The sequence below is a fragment of the Pelodiscus sinensis genome, chromosome 6 (assembly GCF_052426305.1).
Source record: "Pelodiscus sinensis isolate ZL-2025 chromosome 6, ASM5242630v1, whole genome shotgun sequence".
NCBI classification, from domain to species: Eukaryota; Metazoa; Chordata; order Testudines; family Trionychidae; genus Pelodiscus; species Pelodiscus sinensis.
The window spans coordinates 99,663,580-99,682,793 of NC_143057.1; the positions used below are offsets into that span (position 1 = coordinate 99,663,580).

General features: G+C 40.0%; 1 protein-coding gene across 3 annotated transcripts in view; it reads right to left on the reverse strand.

Moving 5' to 3' along the window:
* ITGA1 (integrin subunit alpha 1) overlaps positions 1-19,214 on the reverse strand; it is a 133,694-nt gene that overhangs the window by 38,358 nt on the left and 76,122 nt on the right. For all 3 annotated transcript variants that reach the window (XM_089779395.1, XM_006139526.5, XM_075932480.2), the window contains exons 9-12: positions 18,049-18,214; positions 12,665-12,738; positions 3,311-3,455; positions 2,558-2,700 (exon numbers count right to left, since the gene is read on the reverse strand). In XM_089779395.1, the coding sequence (XP_089635521.1) occupies positions 2,558-2,700; positions 3,311-3,455; positions 12,665-12,738; positions 18,049-18,214 (528 nt within the window). The remainder of the gene's footprint in view (positions 1-2,557; positions 2,701-3,310; positions 3,456-12,664; positions 12,739-18,048; positions 18,215-19,214) is intronic.

A 19,214-nucleotide genomic window follows, 5' to 3' on the forward strand; every position in this document is an offset into this window, starting at 1 on the left:
AAGGTTTTGTGACTACTAGAGTATACCCCCCTCCAAGGGTTCATCTACACTGCACCACTATTGAGATAACTAGCGTTATTTTGAAATAACATTGTGAGTGTCTACACAGCCATTCTGTTATTTCGAAATAATGGACAGCTTATTCTGAAAATGTAAACCTCATTCTATGAGGAACAACACTTATTCAAAATAGCTATTTTGAAATAAGATGTGTGTAGACCCTTCACTGTTTCCGGTTTGAAATTGCCCCTCACCGGGGCCATTCTAAGCTATTCCTCCCCAGTGCCTCCTGGGGCTCTGAATCAAGATAGCATGTCTACATTAGGCCTGTATTGTAGACATGCTATTTCTAAATAAGCTATTTTGGAAGAACTATTCTGGAATAGCTTATTTTGAAATAAGCGTGCAGTGTAGACATACCCCAAGTCTCAGCATTGCTCTGCTGTTGGTAAATATCTATAATACCCGTTGGCAGTGTATGTTCTCATCCCTCTCTGGGTCTGTTCCACATAGAGGATGACAATCTCCTATTGCTATCCTGTAGTCCACTCATTCAAGAGTCTGAGATCTGTGAAGTTGATCTAAAGGTTCCAACTCAGGTGGTGAACCATGTGTATATGAATGATGGAATTTCTGTTTCAGTTTGATTTTTAAAAAGCTAGGAAATTACAAAAAATATTGATGAAAAGCTATTAATAAGGTTTGCAATGACAAGCGCTCAAAAGGTAGGAAATATCAAAAATAAGATTGCATGTAAACATTAATTTTGCTCCCTTATACATTTGTATTATAATATAGTCTTTAATTACATGATCACATACTATTTTTTTCTGTAGGACTTCTATTTCATTCCATGGACAGGAGGGACTTGCTCTGAGGAAGGATCAGAATTGTGTAGTAACCCCCTCTCTTATTTGTTGCAGAAATTGGGAGATATGTAGTGACTTAGGCTGGAGATTACAAGAAGAGAAAGGAGTGTCTCCTGGTTGAGGCAGCTAAAGAAGTACTGGCGAAGAGGATTCTATCCCCACCTCAGTCACTAATGGTGTGACCCTCATTTTCTGCTTGCCTGACCTGAGATGCTGGAGTCTTATTTGTAGAAGTGCTGAGCCCTCACAAATACCACTGATGTTAATGGGAGCTGTGTGATGAATATATAAAATCTACTATATAGTTAAGACATTTTGTCTGTCTGTGAATGAGTGTGTCTGTCTGCTCAAGAAGTCCTCCTAAACAGTAAGGGTATGTCTAGACTACATGTCTCTGTCATCAGAGGCATGTAAATTAGACTACTTGACATAGTCAATGAAGCTGAGATTTAAATATCTCTGGCTTCATTAAAATAAAAATGGCCACCACGCTGTGCCAGCTCAGCTGATCGTTGGCACAGTGCGTGAGTCAAGACACGGATCAGTCGACAAGGAAAGCCTTTCTTGACCGCTCCCGTATGCCTCGTGATACGAGGTTTACAGGAGTGGTTGACAAAGGCTTCCCTTGTCGACCGATCCGCGTCTTGACTCACGTGCTGTGCCGACGATCACTGCGCTGTGCCGGCTCAGCTGGGCATTTTAATTTTAATGAAGCCGGGGATATTTAAATCCTGGCTTCATTGACTATGTCAGGTAGTCTAATTTACATGCCTCTGGAGCTAGACCCAACATATTTGGTATGCAGCTGTCCCTCCCTTTCCCATATGAAAAAATGGAGCTAATATGCTCCCACCACTCTCATGATGAAGATAAATTAATGTTTATATAGCACTCAGACGTCACTGTAAGGAGCAATATAGATAATCCCAAGGAAAAAAAATCATAATTCTGTCTTCCAAGCAGGGTAGGGGTAGTGTACAACAAATAACATATGGGGCCACATATTGAACAAAAAAACCAAATTATTGAATAGCTGTTAATAAAATGAGCAACATCCATCCTGTGCACCAAATGAGGCAGTGTTTCTGTGGAAAAAAATATGCAATCGTGTAATGAAAGACTGTATCACAATGCATATACATACAGGCCCTGAATGCATAAGGTTGCACAGATCACCTTAATTTGGATATCTTCTAAATGTTGAGTATCTAACTTTGCAAGTTTAATGTTCTTTTAATATGTGTGTGTGTTTGTGTATATCTGTGTGTGTGCATGTACATCTAAAGAAGATTGCATGACATACCTGAAATTGTGTATCAAAGTCACAACTGGAGACACTATGGACTAGTAGAGAGATCAAGTGTAGTAGAACTTGGCTCTCTAAAACTTCTGCTCTGCCCTGACATACCCACTGCTTCCCACAGACAGAAGCTGGTATAGTAAGTGGTGATACTACCTTCACTAGTTATATGCTGGCTGAGATTCTCTATACACAGGAACTTCTGCATAGGGAATATTTGGCTGGGTTAAGTCCATTTTGCATTCCTTAGCAGATAAGACAAACCTTAGAGCACGTTAATATCTTACATTTTATGAATTTCCCTAAAATGCTTTTCTGATCCATCATGTTGCAATCAGTTTTTTTTTACTATAGTCCACCAATATTTAATTGCAAAATATATGCTTACTTGTTCTCCTTTTAACTGCTGTAGTATTTTTACATCTTCTCCTACCATTTTGTAAATGATAACTTGTCCCGTGTGATTATAACGAGGTTGCCCAGCAATGTACAACACATCTTCCGGGGTCGATGCTGAATTTACCGCGTATCCTAGGAGAAGTGAAATAATTCCAGATGTAACATTGACAGACTGCATCAGCACTAATTGCTATGATTCCCAATTTTAAGATCAATACTACAAAAGCACATAGAAGTGTAAACTTGTTTCCATGAGGCTGTGCTAGTAGATGTGTATAAAGATGTATCTACATAGCAGCTCAGAGTGAGCCTTTTTGCCTAGGTAATTGGACTCTTGCTCCCTTGGCTCAGTTCCACTAGGTCTGAACTCACGGGGTTAGCGTAAACCTTCTCTGGTGCTGCAATGTCCACACTGCTATTTTTAGCATGTTATCATGAGACAAACCAGCAGGAGTCAATCTAAATGGGCTGGGAAACTTCCTCTCAACTCAGTCTAGACTGACTCAAAGGCTTATGTGTTTCCCAGTCTATACTGACTGCCGATTTTTGGCCATATTGTGTCATCTCATCCACTGGTCATACTCAGGTTCTAACAAAGTAAAATATGATAGTTTAGATGTCCAAACTTCCCCACCACTTGGAAGCCAGGTCTATATTTTCTAGAGAATATTTTCCGGAAGAATTTTAGAGAGAGCACACATGAATCATAAGTCAGAGGTATGAGCAGGATCATTTCTCTTACCTAGATAAGCTGCAAGAGGTTCATTGTTTTCTGAAGATTTTTCACTAAATGTATCATTTCTTGGCATAACAACCATGCTGTTTTTTTGCATGATTACTGTCCCATTCCAGTCATATGCTCCAACTGCTCCAAGCATAATCCAGTCCTTGCAGACAGAAAAAAAATTGCTCTTTACGGGAACTATAACCATCATCTCTGGATTTTCTTTGATGTTTCACATTTACTCACAGAATTTAACCTTGCACTTCATGTTCCTTACAATCATAAAGTCAAGTCACTTTTCATCACATTTTTATTAACAACTTTTGGCCAAAGGAGTAAAGGCAAAATAGAGAATGCCTTTTTCCACTGGTAGATGTAAAGCTAGGTAGCATAAGCAAAATACCAAAAGTAGCTAGATCAAGGCCAATTGGGAAATGTATTGATCTAAGAGGCTACCCAGGAATGGCATTAAAACAGTGTGTCTATTGATCTCCAGGTAGATTTTAACCCCCTAGGGGTGAGTATACCAATCTTTTGTGCTTTCAGGAGTCAATCTGGCCTTCCAGAAAGAGTAAAGGTAGATCATTTCCAGTTTGCCAAATACCAACAATCTTAAATCCAGTCCTGCAATGTGGTTCGGATCAAGACAGTTTAATCCTTTGGCTGCTGCAACCAAAACTATCTTAAGCCTTCCTTTGTCTGTCAGTAACAATAATTCAAAAGCTTCAGAGGGATAGCCGAGTTAGTCTGTAACTTAAAAAACTTAAAAAACAACAAATAGTCTTGCAGTATCCTAAAGACTAACAAAATGTGTAGATGGTATCATGAGCTTTCTTGGGCACAGCCCATTTCTTCAGATGAATGGAGTTATTAAAGGTCCAGTTTTGAAATAAATAGGAGGTAGTGGGGGGAAAGGAAAAAAAGGGAAAGAAATAGTCAATTAGGCTGTGTCTAGACTACATGGTTCCATCGACGGAGCCATGTAGATTACGGTTGTAGGCAAAGGGAAATGAAGCGGCGATTTAAATAATGGCTGCTTCATTTAAATTTAAATGGCTGCTGCGCTGAGCCAACAAACAAATCTACATGGCTCCGTTGATGGAGCCATGTAGTCTAGACATATCCTTCGAGTCTCCATGCTACATGCTTCTTGCTGGAGGGAGCACTTTTATGAGCTCCTGAACTGCCCCTCCACCGTAGTCCCAGAATCCCTTGACCGAATCTCTTAACAACTGCCTAGGGACGATCTTGCAATACTTCCTACCCTGAATGAAGTCCAAGCTGCCATCAAAGTGATGAAGAGCAACAAGGCAACTGGACTAGATGGAATCCTCATCGAAGTCTTCAAAGAAAGCAAGCCACAAACAACTCCATTTCCTGATTCTCAAATTCTGGAATAGGGAGCAGATACCGTGAGAGTTCAGAGACACACTGATCATCAGTCTCTTCAAGAAGGGAGACAAATCAGAAACTACTGTGCTATCTTACTCCTGGCAATGGTAGGGAAAATCTTAGCTCGAATCCTTGCCAATCAATGCCTGCCACTCTCAGAAGAAATTCTTCCAGAGTCCCAATGTGGCTTCCGACTATTCCAAGGAACTGTGAACATGATCTCCACCTATTGGCAATTGCAAGAAATATGTCACAAACAAAATCAAGCCTTATACATAAGATTCATCGACCTGACCAAGGTGTTCAATTCAATCAATCATAGCATGCTGTCGGCCATTCTCACAAAAATCGGTTGCCCCAAAAAACTCATAAACTCATAGACTTTAAGGTCAGAAGGGACCATTATGACCATTATGATCATCTAGTCTGACCCCCTGCACAACGCAGGCCACAGAATCTCACCCACCCACTGGAATAATCCTCTCACCTATATCGCAGATATTGAAGTCCTCAAATGATGGTTTGAAGACCCCAAGATGCAGAGAATCCTCCAGCAAGTGATCCGTGCCCCATGTTACAGAGGAAGGCGAAAAACCTCCAGGGCCTCAGCCAATCTACCCTGGAGGAATATGCCTTCCCGACCCCCAATATGGCGATCAGCTGAACCCTGAGCATGTGTGCAAGATTCACCAGCCAGACACCCAGGAAAAAATTCTCTATAGTAACTCCTATCATCCCAGCATTGGCCTATTTACCACCAATAGTGAAAGGTCAATTAGTTGCCAAGATCATGTTATCCCATCAAACCATCCCCTTCATAAACCCATCCAGCTTAATCTTGAAGCCAGATAGGTCTTTTGCCCCACTACTTCCCTTGGAAGGCTGTTTCAGAACTTCACTTCTCTAATGGTTAGAAACCTTCATCTAATTTCGAGTCTAAACTTCCTGATAGCCAGTTTATATCTATCTGTTCTTGTGTCCACATTGATATTGATATTGAGCTTAAATAATTCCTCTCCCTTCCTGGCATTTATCCCTCTAATATATTTAAAGAGTGCAATGATGACTCCCCTCAGCCTTCTTTTGGTTAAGGTAAACAAGCCAAGCTCTTTGAGTCTCCTTTCATAAGACAGGTTTTCCATTCCTCGAATCAACCTAGTGGCCCTTCTTTGTACCTGTTCCAGTTTGAATTCATCCTTCTTAAACATGGGAGACCAGAACTGTACACAGTATTCCAAATAAGGTCTCACCAATGCCTTGTATAACAGCACTAACACCTCCTTATCTCTACTGGAAATAACTTGTCTAATGCATTCCAAAACCGTATTAGCCTTTTTCACGGCCACATCACATTGGCGGCTCATAGTTCCATGAGGCGTACAGCTAGTTCGGATTAGAAGTCTAATCCGAACTAGCTAGTCCGTGCCATGTGTAGCCGCGCGGCACGGGGTCCGAACTAGCCAGCATTTAAAAATGGCGCCGGCTGGCTTCATGCAAATGAAGCCCAGGAAATTCAAATCCCAGGTTTCATTTGCAACTGCGGATGACTACATTACCCCTGCTAGTTCGAACTAGCGGGGTAGTGTAGACATACCCTCAGTGCATAACCTTACACTTCTCACTATTAAATTTCATCCTATTACTATTACTCCAATTTACAAGATCATCCAGATCTTCCTGTATGATATCCCGATCCTTTAGTGAATTGGCAATACCTCCCAACTTTGTGTCATCCGCAAACTTTATTAGCACACTCTCACTTTTGGTGCCGAGGTCAGTAATAAAAAGATTAAATAAGATTGGTCCCAAAACTGATCCCTGAGGGATTCCACTAGTAACCTCCCTCCAATCTGACAGTTCACCTTTCAATACGACCTGCTGAAGTCCGCCCTTTAACCAGTTGCTTATCCACCTCTCAACTTTCATATTAATCCCTATCTTTTCCAATTTAACCAATAATTCCCCATGAGGTACTCTATCAAATGCCTTACTGAAATCGAGGTAGATTAGATCCACTGCATTTCCTTTATCTAAAAAATCTGTTACTTTCTCAAAGAAGGAGATCAGATTGGTTTGGCACGATCTACCTTTTGTAAAACCATGTTGTAATTTGTCCCAATTGCCATTAACCTCAATGTCCCTAACTACTTTCTCCTTCAAAAATTTTTCAAAGACCTTGCATAATACAGACGTCAAACTAACAGGCCTATAGTTACCCGGGTCACTTTTTTTCCCTTTCTTAAAAACAGGAACTATATTAGCAATTCTCCAATCAAATGGTACAACCCCTGAGTTTAGAGATTAATTAAAAAAATTTGCTAATGGACTTGCAATTTCATGTGCCAGTTCCTTTAATATTCTTGGATGAAGATTATCGGGGCCCCCTGATTTACTCCCATTAAGCTGTTCGATTTTGGTTTTTACCTCGGATATAGTAATATCTACCTCCATATCCTTATTCCCATTTGTTATGTTGCCATTATCCCTAAGCTCCTCATTAGCCTCATTAAAGACTGAAGCAAAGTTTTTGTTTAAATATTGGGCCATGCCTAGATTATCCTTAACCTCCACTCCATCCTCCAGTGATTAGCGGTCCCACTTCTTCATTTTTTGTTTTTTTCCTATTTATATGGCTATAAAACCTTTTACCATTGGTTTTAATTCCCTTTGCAAGGTCCAACTCTACATGACTTTTAGCCTTTCTCATTTTGTCCCTACATGCTCTAACCTCAATAAGATAGCTTTCTTTGCTGGCCCCTCCAATCTTCCAGTCCTTATATGCTTTCTGCTTTTTCTTAATCACCTCTCTGAGATGCTTGCTCATCCAGCTTGGTCTAAAACACCTGCCTATAATTTTTCCCCCTTTCTTGAGATACAGGCTTCTGATAACTTTTGCAACTTTAACTTAAAATAATCCCAGGCCTCCTCCACTTTTAGATCCATAAATTCTTTAGTCCAATCCACTTCCCTAACCAATTTCCTCAATTTATTAAAGTTAGCCCTTTTGAAATCAACAACCCTCGTCTCAGATTTATTTTTGTTTATCCTTCCATTTAGTATGAACTGAATGAGCTCATAATCGCTTGAGCCAAGGTTGTCTCCTACAGCCATTTCTTCTATGAGGTCCTCAGTACTCAGCAAAACCAAATCTAATATCACATCCTCCTTGTTGGTTCAGTAACTACTTGATGAAGGAATGCATAATACAGATGCATCTAGGAAAATCTGAGCCCTATTATTATTACTAGCACTTGGTCTCCAATCTATATCTGGAAAGTTGAAGTCTCCCATGATACACAGTTTCCATTAGTATTTACTTCGTTAAAAACATTAAAGAGGTCTTTATCCATATCCAAATTAGATCCCGGTGATCTGTAGCACACCCCAAGCACTATCCCAGTGGAGGATCTAATAGTTTTCTTCCCCAATGTGATTTTTGCTCAGACAGACTCTGTCTTCTCCATTCCATCACTTTTATTTCTTTACAATCTACCTCATCATTACTATACAATGCTACTCCACCACCTTTACCTTTATTTCTGTCTTTCCTAAACAGCACATACCCTTCAATACCTGTACTCCAATCATGCCTAGTATTCCACCATGTTTCTGTTATTCCTATAGTATCTGGTTTCACTTCCTGGACCAGTAGCTCTAGTTCCTCCATTTTGTTACCTAGGCTTCTCGCATTGGTGTACAAACATCTTAATTTTTGCTGTTTGGCCTCACTTACATTCTTTACCCAATTTGGCATGGACATTGTACCTCCAATATTACCTATTAGACTATTATCCACTCCACCCTTCTCCCTTATGTCCATTCTCCTACCCCCGGCTATATCCTTTCTTACTTCGTTTTCCTCCCTCTCAATGCTAAAATCCGGCGTAGAAATTACCTGGACATCTCCCAACCATCTCCCCCATATTCCTAGTTTAAAGCTCTCTTAATCAGTTGTGCCAGCCTCCATCCTAGAAGTCTATTTCCCTCCCTATTTAGATGAAGTCCATCCCGAGAGAACAGTCCTCTGTCCGTGAATGCCTCCCAGTGGCCATTCATCCCAAAGCCCTCCTTATAGGACCACTGCCTGAGCCATCTATTGAGCATCATAATCCTATGACACCTTAGTTGCCCTTTTCTAGGAACAGGCAGAATCCCACTAAAGATCACCTAAGCCTCGATTTCCTTAAGTGTCTTCCCCAGCCTGGCATAGTCTCTCTTGATTCGTTCCAGTGAGAATCTAGCTGTATCATTTGTTCCTACATGCAGGATGATCAATGGATTCTTTCCCGCTTTCGTTAGGATCCTCTTCAACTTCAGTTCCACATCCCGTATCTTAGCACCTGGCAGACAGCACACTATTCTGTTCTCTGGATCAGCTCTGGTTACAGGCCTGTCTATTCTTCTCAATAAGGAGTCCCCAATCACGTAGACCTGCCTTTTCCTGGTGACAGTGTGATTCTCTGGTCTATCTCTTGTTTCTTCCAGCTGCAAGTCCTTTCCATTTCTGTTTTCCCTTGTAATCCTCTTCAACCCATCTTGTATCCTCCTGGTGCTTGTTATTGGTGTTGTCTCCATCGACTCTTCCCCTTTATCTATCGGACTAACCACTCTTCTCTTCTTCCTTGCCCTTCCACCTTCAGTGGCCACCTGTTGTACCCCTTTTTCATTCTCCAACTCCGCATACCTGTTCTTGAGCTCTATTTCTCTTTCACTGGCCCATCTTTTCCTCTGCCTGGTTCTCATAGTCACATGCTTCCACTGTTCACTTAGCCCAGCAGTCCCCCCTCAGAGGCCTTTGATCCTGCTTCCATCTGCATGTCTAAGCTTTCCCCTTCAGCCACCTCATACCTTTGCTCCATCATCTGCTTGAACCCCCTTCTAAACTTGCTAAAGTTTCCACCTGCATCTTCAATCCTCGGATCTTTTCTTCCATCAGCTCTATCAGGAGGCACTTCATGCAAACAAAACTCCTTTCAGGTACCCCCTCCAGAATCATGTACATACAACAGCTACCACATCCAATCATCCTCCTTGTGTCCTCTACTACTTGGGCCATGGCCACTGTGTTTATCTGCCTTCTCACCTAAATCCTGTTAGTCTGGCAAACACAAAAAAACAACCCCCCCCCCCCGCAATGGCAAAAACAAACACCAAACGAGTCCCACAATCCAAATTCTCCTTACAAACTCCCACTCAAACTCCCCTGTTTACAGCTCTGTTTGCTGGCTCCTGTGCTTCATCCTGAGGATGCTTCATAACAATATAACTGCCACAGTGCTGAGTAACAATGGATCCTGAAGCAACCCCTTTGAGGTTAAAACAGGAGTCAAACAATGCTGTATCATTGCCCCAGTGCTGTTCGGCATCTTCATCGCCATGATCCTCCATCTCATTGACGGCAAACTTCCAGATGGCATGATGATTGTCTACAGAATGAATAAGAAGCTTTTCCATCTTGGGAGACTGAAGGCCAAAAGCAAGACCTCCATGACTTCGATCATGGAGCTCCTGTACGTGGACGACAATATGGACACTGTTCTTTCCCCCGTAGCTCTTCAGACCATTTTAAGCATCTTCACTGACGTGTATGAGAATCTCTGACTTACATTGAATATCAAAAAAGACCAAGGTGCTCCATCAATCCTCACCGACAGGACAATCTCATGTACCATCTATTAAAGTCAAAAGAGAACTGCTGGAAAATGTGGAGCATTTCCTGTACCTTGGAAGTCATCTCTCCAACAAAGTTGACATTTATGTGGATATTCAGCATTGCCTGAGCTGTGAAAGCTCTGCTTTTGCCTGCCTGAGATGAAGGGTCTTTGAGAACTGTGTAGCATGCAGTGGTTCCACCACTGCTGTATGCATGAGAAATCTGGGCAACATATAAGGATCACCTGAAGGCACTTGAACAATATCATCAATGCTGCTGCAGAAGAATCCTAAATATCCCTTGGGAGTAAAGGCACATAAACACTAGTATCCTGGAAGAGTTGAACATGACCAGCATCAAAGCTATCATCATCTACCGACAACTTCGCTGGACTGGTCACATGGTCTGGATGCCTGATCAGTGCTTCCCAAAACAGATTCTGTTTTCCGAGCTGAAGGAAGGACAGAAGAGTGTTGGGGGCCAGAGGTAGCGATTTAAGGATATGTTGAAGGCAAACATGAAGAAGTGAGACACTTGGGAGAACCTTGCCCAGGATTGTCCCCAGTGGAGAGCAGTAATCTGTGAGGGGGTGGTGCAATTTGACAGGTCCTGCCACAGCACAGATCATGATAGGTGGAGAAGGAGAAAAAAGCAGCAAAAACTACCCCATGTTCCTTCAATAGCCATCAGCACCTGCCTCTTCTGCGATAAAACCTGAGGCTCCAGAATTTGGCTATTCAGCCATCAACGGATCCACAAATAGGAGGGTGAGAGGGAGATGTCCTACTCATAATTGAATGACCGCGGAGAGCTACATGAAGTTGATAGAGAAGCTGCAAATTGTTCTTAAGTACCCATTGTTCGTTTTTTTTATATCATTAGAATGTGGAATGTAGCAGCCATCCAACCAAGATCTTTATTCATACCTTTGTGATAGGAATCAAACCTGTAAATGCAGTTAAGTTCCAAAGCTTCGCTGTGTATTTGGCTGGTGGAATTGGCCTGAAACAGTACGGTGAGTTTGAGATCCTCAATGAGTGCCTGGGCAAGTTAAAATGTTTTCCAGCAGGTTTCTGTGTGTTATCTTTTTATATTTCTGATTTGTGTCCATTAATTAATTTATTCACAAAGGTATGAATAAAGATATTGGCTGGATGGCCCGCTACATTCCACATACTAATGACGTAAAAAAACAAACAATGGGTACTTAAGAACAATTTGGAATTTTTCTATCAGCTTCATGTAGCATGGAGACCCTAATTGACTATTGACTAATTGACTATTTCTTTCCCCTTTTTTCCTTTTTTCCCCTCCCCCCCAATCCTGTATTTATTTCAAAACTGGACCTTTAATAACTCCATTCACCTAAGAAGGGGATTGTGCCCATGAAAGCTCATGATATCATCTACATGTTTTGTTAGTCTTTAAGGTGCTACAAGACTATTTGTTGTTATTTAAGTTTTTCCGGTAAAAATAATGTCAGTCAATATCTAAGGGTTAATGTTCCTCTGAATAATAATTACTATGTTATATTTTATGTCCCTCAGGGTAGAATTCAAACGATTGCATTTCTGAAACACAACACTTGTGCAAGTCAAAGTCTGTTATTCAGGTTTTCATCAATGCTAAACTAACTGTATTCACACCTGTGTGAGAGGCCTTTTTAGGTGGGCCAGTTCATCTCTGATGAACCATCCAATTCATTCCCTTTCTCTTTGTGTTGTTTTCCTTTGCTTCTCTTTTTTTCTTAAGGTGGGGGGCTTTCCATCTTTTGTGCCTAGTATTTAACATTTCAATTTTGTACATTGTCTAGATCATCCAATGGACAGACACATTATTTTCTGAAATAAATAGTTAACAGTTTCTGCTTACTATCAGTTTTCAGTACTCTCACTGATGTTCCGTTAACAGTAACCACTTAGAATTCAGTCTTTGTACAAAAAATGCTACACCTCTATATTTCAATATTTTATTATTAAAAATAGTCATTTAATAATATTAAATCCTACCCAGAAAGGGAATACAATATATTTCTTTTAAAACACAGTTATAACAATTTACATGTGTAGAAAATCATTTCATAGTGCTATATGATCATTAATTAATTTAGAATCCCAACACACTGTGAGAGAGTTACTTAGTCTTATAAATATTCTTACATAAATTTAATGGATGACTGAGTTATTGAGAGCTCCTAAACATGATACTGCAAACCAGTAATAAAATTGCACACATAATTCAGGAAACATAATTCCAAAACCCCGAATTAATTAATAAACAACTGCTTTCCTTCTAAAAACAATTCTACATAAAAACAGTTAATTTACCTGGGAATAATGAGCACTGAAGCCAGCTTGGGACATTTCCATTTCAAACGAGGCTGCTAGCTGGTCTGTGGTAGCTATCAAAGAGGACATTTTGAGTTTTAAATGTTTCAGTATAAAAAAAATAATGAAAACTCTGATCTGATGGGTTGAGATGGTACAATTAACCAGTGCATTGACTAAATACAGTTGACTATGCACCATTATTTAATGAACACTACAAACTTTATAGCCTGGGTAATTAGTGCTACTGTTATGAATGCAAAGGTGTTTCCATCCCAGTGCATTATACCCATTCTAATTAACTGTATGAGAATTTGTTTTAGAAAAATGTTGGGACTGACCTTAGCTCAGGGGCAAATATGTTTGGAAAGTCCAATCAATATTGCTCCAGCCATTTTTCATTTGAGTTAAGTAAACAGTAAAATTCCTGTTTGTGCAACTTTTTCTTTTTGGTCTCAAATAATTAAAAAAGTTAGGCAGCTTTAATGAGAACGTAAGAAAGCTGCCACTCCAGTGCATCGCCTGCAGCCTGATATAGTAATTCAGCAACACTGCCTCAGTTTCTTTGGATTACTCTGGCCAATGGAGTGTCCTGGCCCTCTAGCCAGACCACTTTACAAATCCAACACCTTTCAGGGCCTCAGGGTCTGTTACCAGAATACAATAAAAGTATGAAAAGCAATCAGTGCCTCAACCCAGGCAGGCTCAGTAAGTCACCTGTTCCTCAGTTTTTACCATCCTTCAGGTGCAGGTTCCTATGCTCAGAAGCCACCTCTGTCCAGGGGCTGGTACATCCCATCCTTACTAGCAGTTCAGACAGACTGCAGTTCATCAGGGTTCCAGTGTCCAGGCAGAGCTTTGCCTTCCACAGGACAATCCTACTGTAACACTTTCCCCTTTAGTCTCTAACTGTTGGGCTTCACCCTTTTAAACTTTCCTTTCAAGTTTAACAGCCAACTAATATGTAATAAGATATAGCTACTTAAGTCTCAGATTGCCAGTTAACTCCTTCTAGCCAGGAACAAAGTCTATATACACAAAAGAACAGTTAATATTAGAGCCATGTGGCCCTTCCACACCCAAACCCTAAACTAGAATAAACATGGTAGGTTGTGAATGCTAACCTCCCCTAAAAGATTCAGTGAGATTCAGGCAAGACTTGGCAGATCTGACTTCAGACTTAGGGTACGTCTAGACTACAGAGTTTTGTCGACAGAAGTTTTGTCGACAGATACTGTTGACAAAGCTTCTGTCAACAAAGAGCATCTACACTACATTCAGTTCTGTCAACAAAGCAAGCTGCTTTGTCAACATGGCAGTGTAGACGCAAGGACAGTTTACATGCAATAACACCTTCTGTCGACAGAACTCTGTCGACAGAAGGCATTATGCCTCATAAAATGAGGTTTACCAGCGTCGACAAAACTGCTGAGTTCTGTCGACGTTATGTCGACAGAACTCAGCGGTAGTGTAGACGCAGGTATAGTTTTGTCGACAAAAGTCCACTTTTGTCGACAAAACTGTAGTCTAGTCACACCCAAGGTCTGGGACCCTCATTATTTTCCAACAAGCTAAAAGAATACCCCACTCTTTCTTTTGGATGGTTTTGGGTAAGGAACTAATCTGGTGGTCTCTCACAGCACCCCCATCTTTTCAAAAGACTTTAGGAGGCAAGCAACTGGCCTCATCTTAACTTTGGGGGGACCGCTGGCAGTCCAGCTCCTATCACCAGGAGTGTTGGCTGTTTGACAAAGTAGGCTTCTGCACTCTGTGAAGCATAGCAAATATTTTCAGTGAAGTAAATTATCTGCCTGGTCCCTCTCATCAATGGCAGGATTAGAAAGTCTCACTGGCACAATGCTACTTTCAACTAATATCTTTACCTCATTCTGTGGGATGGTACATCCCAGAGAACGTCTCATGGTAACAGAGGCAGAGGGGTTGTAAAACATACTTTGATGCTTGCGTGGCAAGAACCTTCTGTTTGCCTGGAGTCTGAAAACCTTACCTCTAGGCAAATCTCAAAGAATGTGAAACAAACCCCTCTGTAAGAAATCATTGCCACATTCATATTAAAAACCAAAGGCATCAGAAAAAGTTCAGTCTGTGAAGTTTAGTACCCAAAACACAGCTGTCCATTACTTGTGCAAAGGGAGTAATTGTTTTGTTGACAATAAGCTGGTAATTGCTATGGTCAACCAGCAGAGGGAGACATGATCATGGGTACTCCCTCAAAATATTATCCATGCAGATACAGCCCTGTAGATTACACAAAACCTAATTACTTTACTAAATCTGAAGAAAATTGGTAATTTTTAAAAGCAGAGAATTCTAAAGTTACTATTGGCTGATATTTAATATTTACCATGGGTAGCCTTAAACTCCCCAGATGGCCCCTCTGTTGCCAGGGGGGCTGTTCTAGGCAGATGACAATATCATAATAGATTAGATAATGCTGCCCACTCTAATTTTCCATTTGTTCATTTATATTAGTAACTACTGTACTCTGCAAAAGATGTTTTAGGCAAACATTTCTGCCAACCTAAAGGTTGGGTTAAAACGGAAAACTGCTGTTAAAATCATAGTCCATGACTATGACTTAGAGTCATATGAAAAAGATTATGTACAAAAATGCATTTTCTGGCACGGAATTGAATTATGCAGTGTTTCTTGGCTTTGGTTTTTGCATTCTCTCTGCTTTTTTTCCTTTGTCTTTTTTTTAAACAAATTAATTCCCTATGGAAATAAAGTGTAAGATTTATGTTAATGGAATGCTGGTTACACTTAAAATTTAAACACATTAAAGTCAGACGCTTCAAACCTTAAGTTTCATGCTGTGCTGCAGAAGATAACTCAGCTATGTGGAGCACATTTAATAAACACTTTCTAGCCAGCACCATGAAGCTATCACAGGGAGGCTGCCCCAAAGGGCATGGGCAAAATGAATGGTTCTCCTCCCCTAACCATAGTGTGTCCATGGTTGATACTGCAGCCCAGAGACTGGAGTAACTCCAACTCTGCCTTTAGCTCTGTGCGAGGCAACGGCTACAGAATCCACAACCCACATAGACTCCACTGTACATTGGTATAGAGGAGTTCCCAAGAAGTTGGGCTCCTCTGTGCACATTCTGATGCCTCTGAGAAGCCGGAAAGTAGTTCTGCTCCACCCAAGGAATTCCACACCAAGGACAAGAGAGCAGAATTTTGCTCTTAATATTTTCAAATTCTGGTTTTGTTGTTAAAAATACTTCACCCAACGCCACAAATGGCTCAATCAATTCTGCTGCAGAAACCACGAACCATGCCCTCAACTTTGCGCCCAGCTTTTCTAAAAGGCCAGACAAGGATTCTCCTTTGTACAGAAGACACAGAGCATAGTCATCTCTGTTCCACCCATTTTCCCACCCACTGCACAGGGGAGTGAACCATGGGTGGGTTAAAGTGCAAAATATAGCCCAGCTGATGCTCTGACTAACTTTTAGAGAGTGTAGAAAAGTCTTTATTGGACTTTGGAACTGATGTAACTCAGAGCAGGCATTGGGTTTCAGCTCCTGACCAGGGAGCTGGAAAGGATTTTCAGTCATCTTTCTCCCCATCTCTCTAGCTGCACAAAACGTAAGCCCAATGCATCTGAGGATTGATTAAACTTTTCAATTACTGACTTCTCTAAGTTTAAATGATTATTATCTTTCCCGTTTCAAAGAGGAACGTATTTTTAAAATAAATTTCTTAATTTTCTTTGAGGTGTGTAACAATATATAGTGTAGTATTTTCTTTTTGTTTAGCTAAACCATTGTCTTTTGGAGGCCAGCATTTCACTTTTCCCAAATAAACGAAGTTTAAAAGTGAGAAAATGATAAGTCTTCAAAAGCCAAGAAAGGAAAATAAGAAAATATAACATTTAATTGAAAAAAGCTGTCTAATATTGTAAAACAATCCAGTTAAAATATTGGAATTTTATCCACTAACAACAAGCTGTCTAAATGTGCCTAAAAATGGAATTCTAATTTAAATGTTTTTATAAATTATTTCTTATATTTATATTATTTCTTGACATTTAAGTTAACAGACTTTTTTGGTCTCGAGATAAACAATCCCATTCTAATTATCTGGAAAGTTGAGATGTTGAAATGTGAGGTATATACAAATGAGTTCCTTGCAAGGCAATGTAATCTTTCTGAAAAAATGGCTATAATTTAAGAGGAATAAACAACTTCTTGTTCTGTTATTTGCCACATGCTTGAAACACAATATTGTCTAACTGGGATAGAGGACATAGACTGATTTGGATGGCAGATGTGGCAATCATTACTACACAAAGGATCTGCTCTATTAAAAAGCTGGATTCTATGAACAAATATATATATAAAAAAGAATAGTTCGGTGCAGCTCTAGCACCTTGGTCAAGTAGCCTGTGGGCAAAGTAATATGGAATAATCAATAACTAAACAATGTTTGGGAGGTAGTCAGATACTACCATTGTTAGAGGCTCTAAAGAAAAATGTAGGATAGACAGACAGAATGAAATGTTTCACCCTCAAATCAAAATGCACTCCATTCCCAATACTTTCCAGAAATCACTTTATCTCAGAAAACATCAGTGAAATGTAAAATGAGACTAAGAGAAATGTAAAGATCCATTGTGTTTTATATTATCTTTAATACTTCAAACTCTAGCTAAAGTTTCAAAGAAATAAATGTGTGAGGAAGAGATTTGGCACTGTTGGGCTATGTCTACACTCACGGCTTCTTGCACGAGTAATATGCAAATGAGGCTAAGCATGGAATATCGCCCAGCCTCATTTGCATACCTAATGAGCCACCATTTTTTCAGAAGAGGCTCTTGCGCAAGAAGGAGCATCTACACTGCCCCTTCTTGCGCAAGAAAAACCCTCTTGCACAATGCCATCACACCTATTACTTGAGAGGAAGAACGGCATTGCGCAAGAGGGTTTTTCTTGCGCAAGAAGGGGCAGTGTAGACGCTCCTTCTTGCGCAAGAGCTTCTTCTGAAAAAATGGTGGCTCCTTAGGTATGCAAATGAGGCTCAGCAATATTCCACGCTTAGCCTCATTTGCATATTACTCGCGCAAGAAGCCTCTAGTGTAGACATAGCCCTGGTGTGTTACCGCAATGGTGCTTAATACAGTGATATTCTGTACTTTTTTCAGCCTAATGTCTCCATCTATTCTAACCTTCAAGCATAACATTTCACATCATCGATCCTTACTCATATGTATTACAAGACAGTTGTATGACCAATCTGCTAAAAAATAAACATCTAAAGTATTGTATTTTACCCAGTACAATGCATCCCCAAATAAGATCCATTATTTATTTCAGTCATAATGCAAGGACACATTAACATGTAAAGAAATGTTATACCTTCTAGGGCAAATATTCTCTCTCCAAGTGTTTCGACAATAGTGAGAAGAGCTAATTCATCTGAGACATTGAAGAAATGCTTTTCAGTAGGATCACTTGCAATTGATTTTATTTCCTCCACAAATTTCTCTGTACTTAAATTTCCTCTGCTGTAGCTACCAAGAATCTAAGGCAATAAAAAATGTCAAGAATATATTTACACATTATATTTTAAAGATACATTTTAGCCAGATTGTCAATGCATACTGGGAAATAGTATCTTAGCTTAATTCAATCTGCTTAACAATAGTACTACAGTGTCAGAAAACCACGTTTGATAATATGAACTCATGAATATTAACTTTAAAGTTTGTCTAGAAGTTGATACAAATTCTTGTGTTCCCTTCAAAACAAAACAAAAAACCAACCCACCCCAGATTCTCACATAACACATTTATGTGTACAGAGAAATTTGTGGAGGAATTTAAGGAAGGGGTGGGAGATACATAGATCCAGAAATCTCCACAAATATGTGAATTTAGAGTGGGTTTTAAAAAAAATCTACATTGCACTAACTGTGTTCCTACTTACACCTTCAAGGAATACACAGCTATGCCAAGGCCCAGTTTTCTGAAAATATCAGCTATATCGAACAGAACAACCACTTTACATCTGCTATAAATTTCATCCTTCCCTATATCCTACAACATTTCTAAATCACTCATCAAGTTACATCATAATTTAGGCCATATCCCTACATATAATGCATAATTTTACTGAGGCCCTGTATAGGTGCAGGGGTTCACATTGCAGTATCATGTCCATAGATTATATGCCCTTTGGAGCAAGAGTACTCTGTTCTATTTAAGAGCCATGAAAATTTATGGTACTATAAAAATAAACAATGAGAAAGGGTACTTCTATACAGTGCTAATTACAAAACTGTAGGCCCTGGTCTAACTAGGGCTTTATTTAAAAAAAAAACAAAAACCCTTAGGTCAATTTACAAGAAGAGCATCCACACTACCAAGCCCACAATTTCAAAATAATGGGATGCTTATTTCAAAATCTTTTCTTGGGGAATATCTCTAATTTCAAAATAGTGTTAGTGTGGATGCTCCAGTCCTATTTCAAAATAACTAATTCCTAGCGTAATTCGAACTAATTACTTCCCAGTGCTTCCTGGG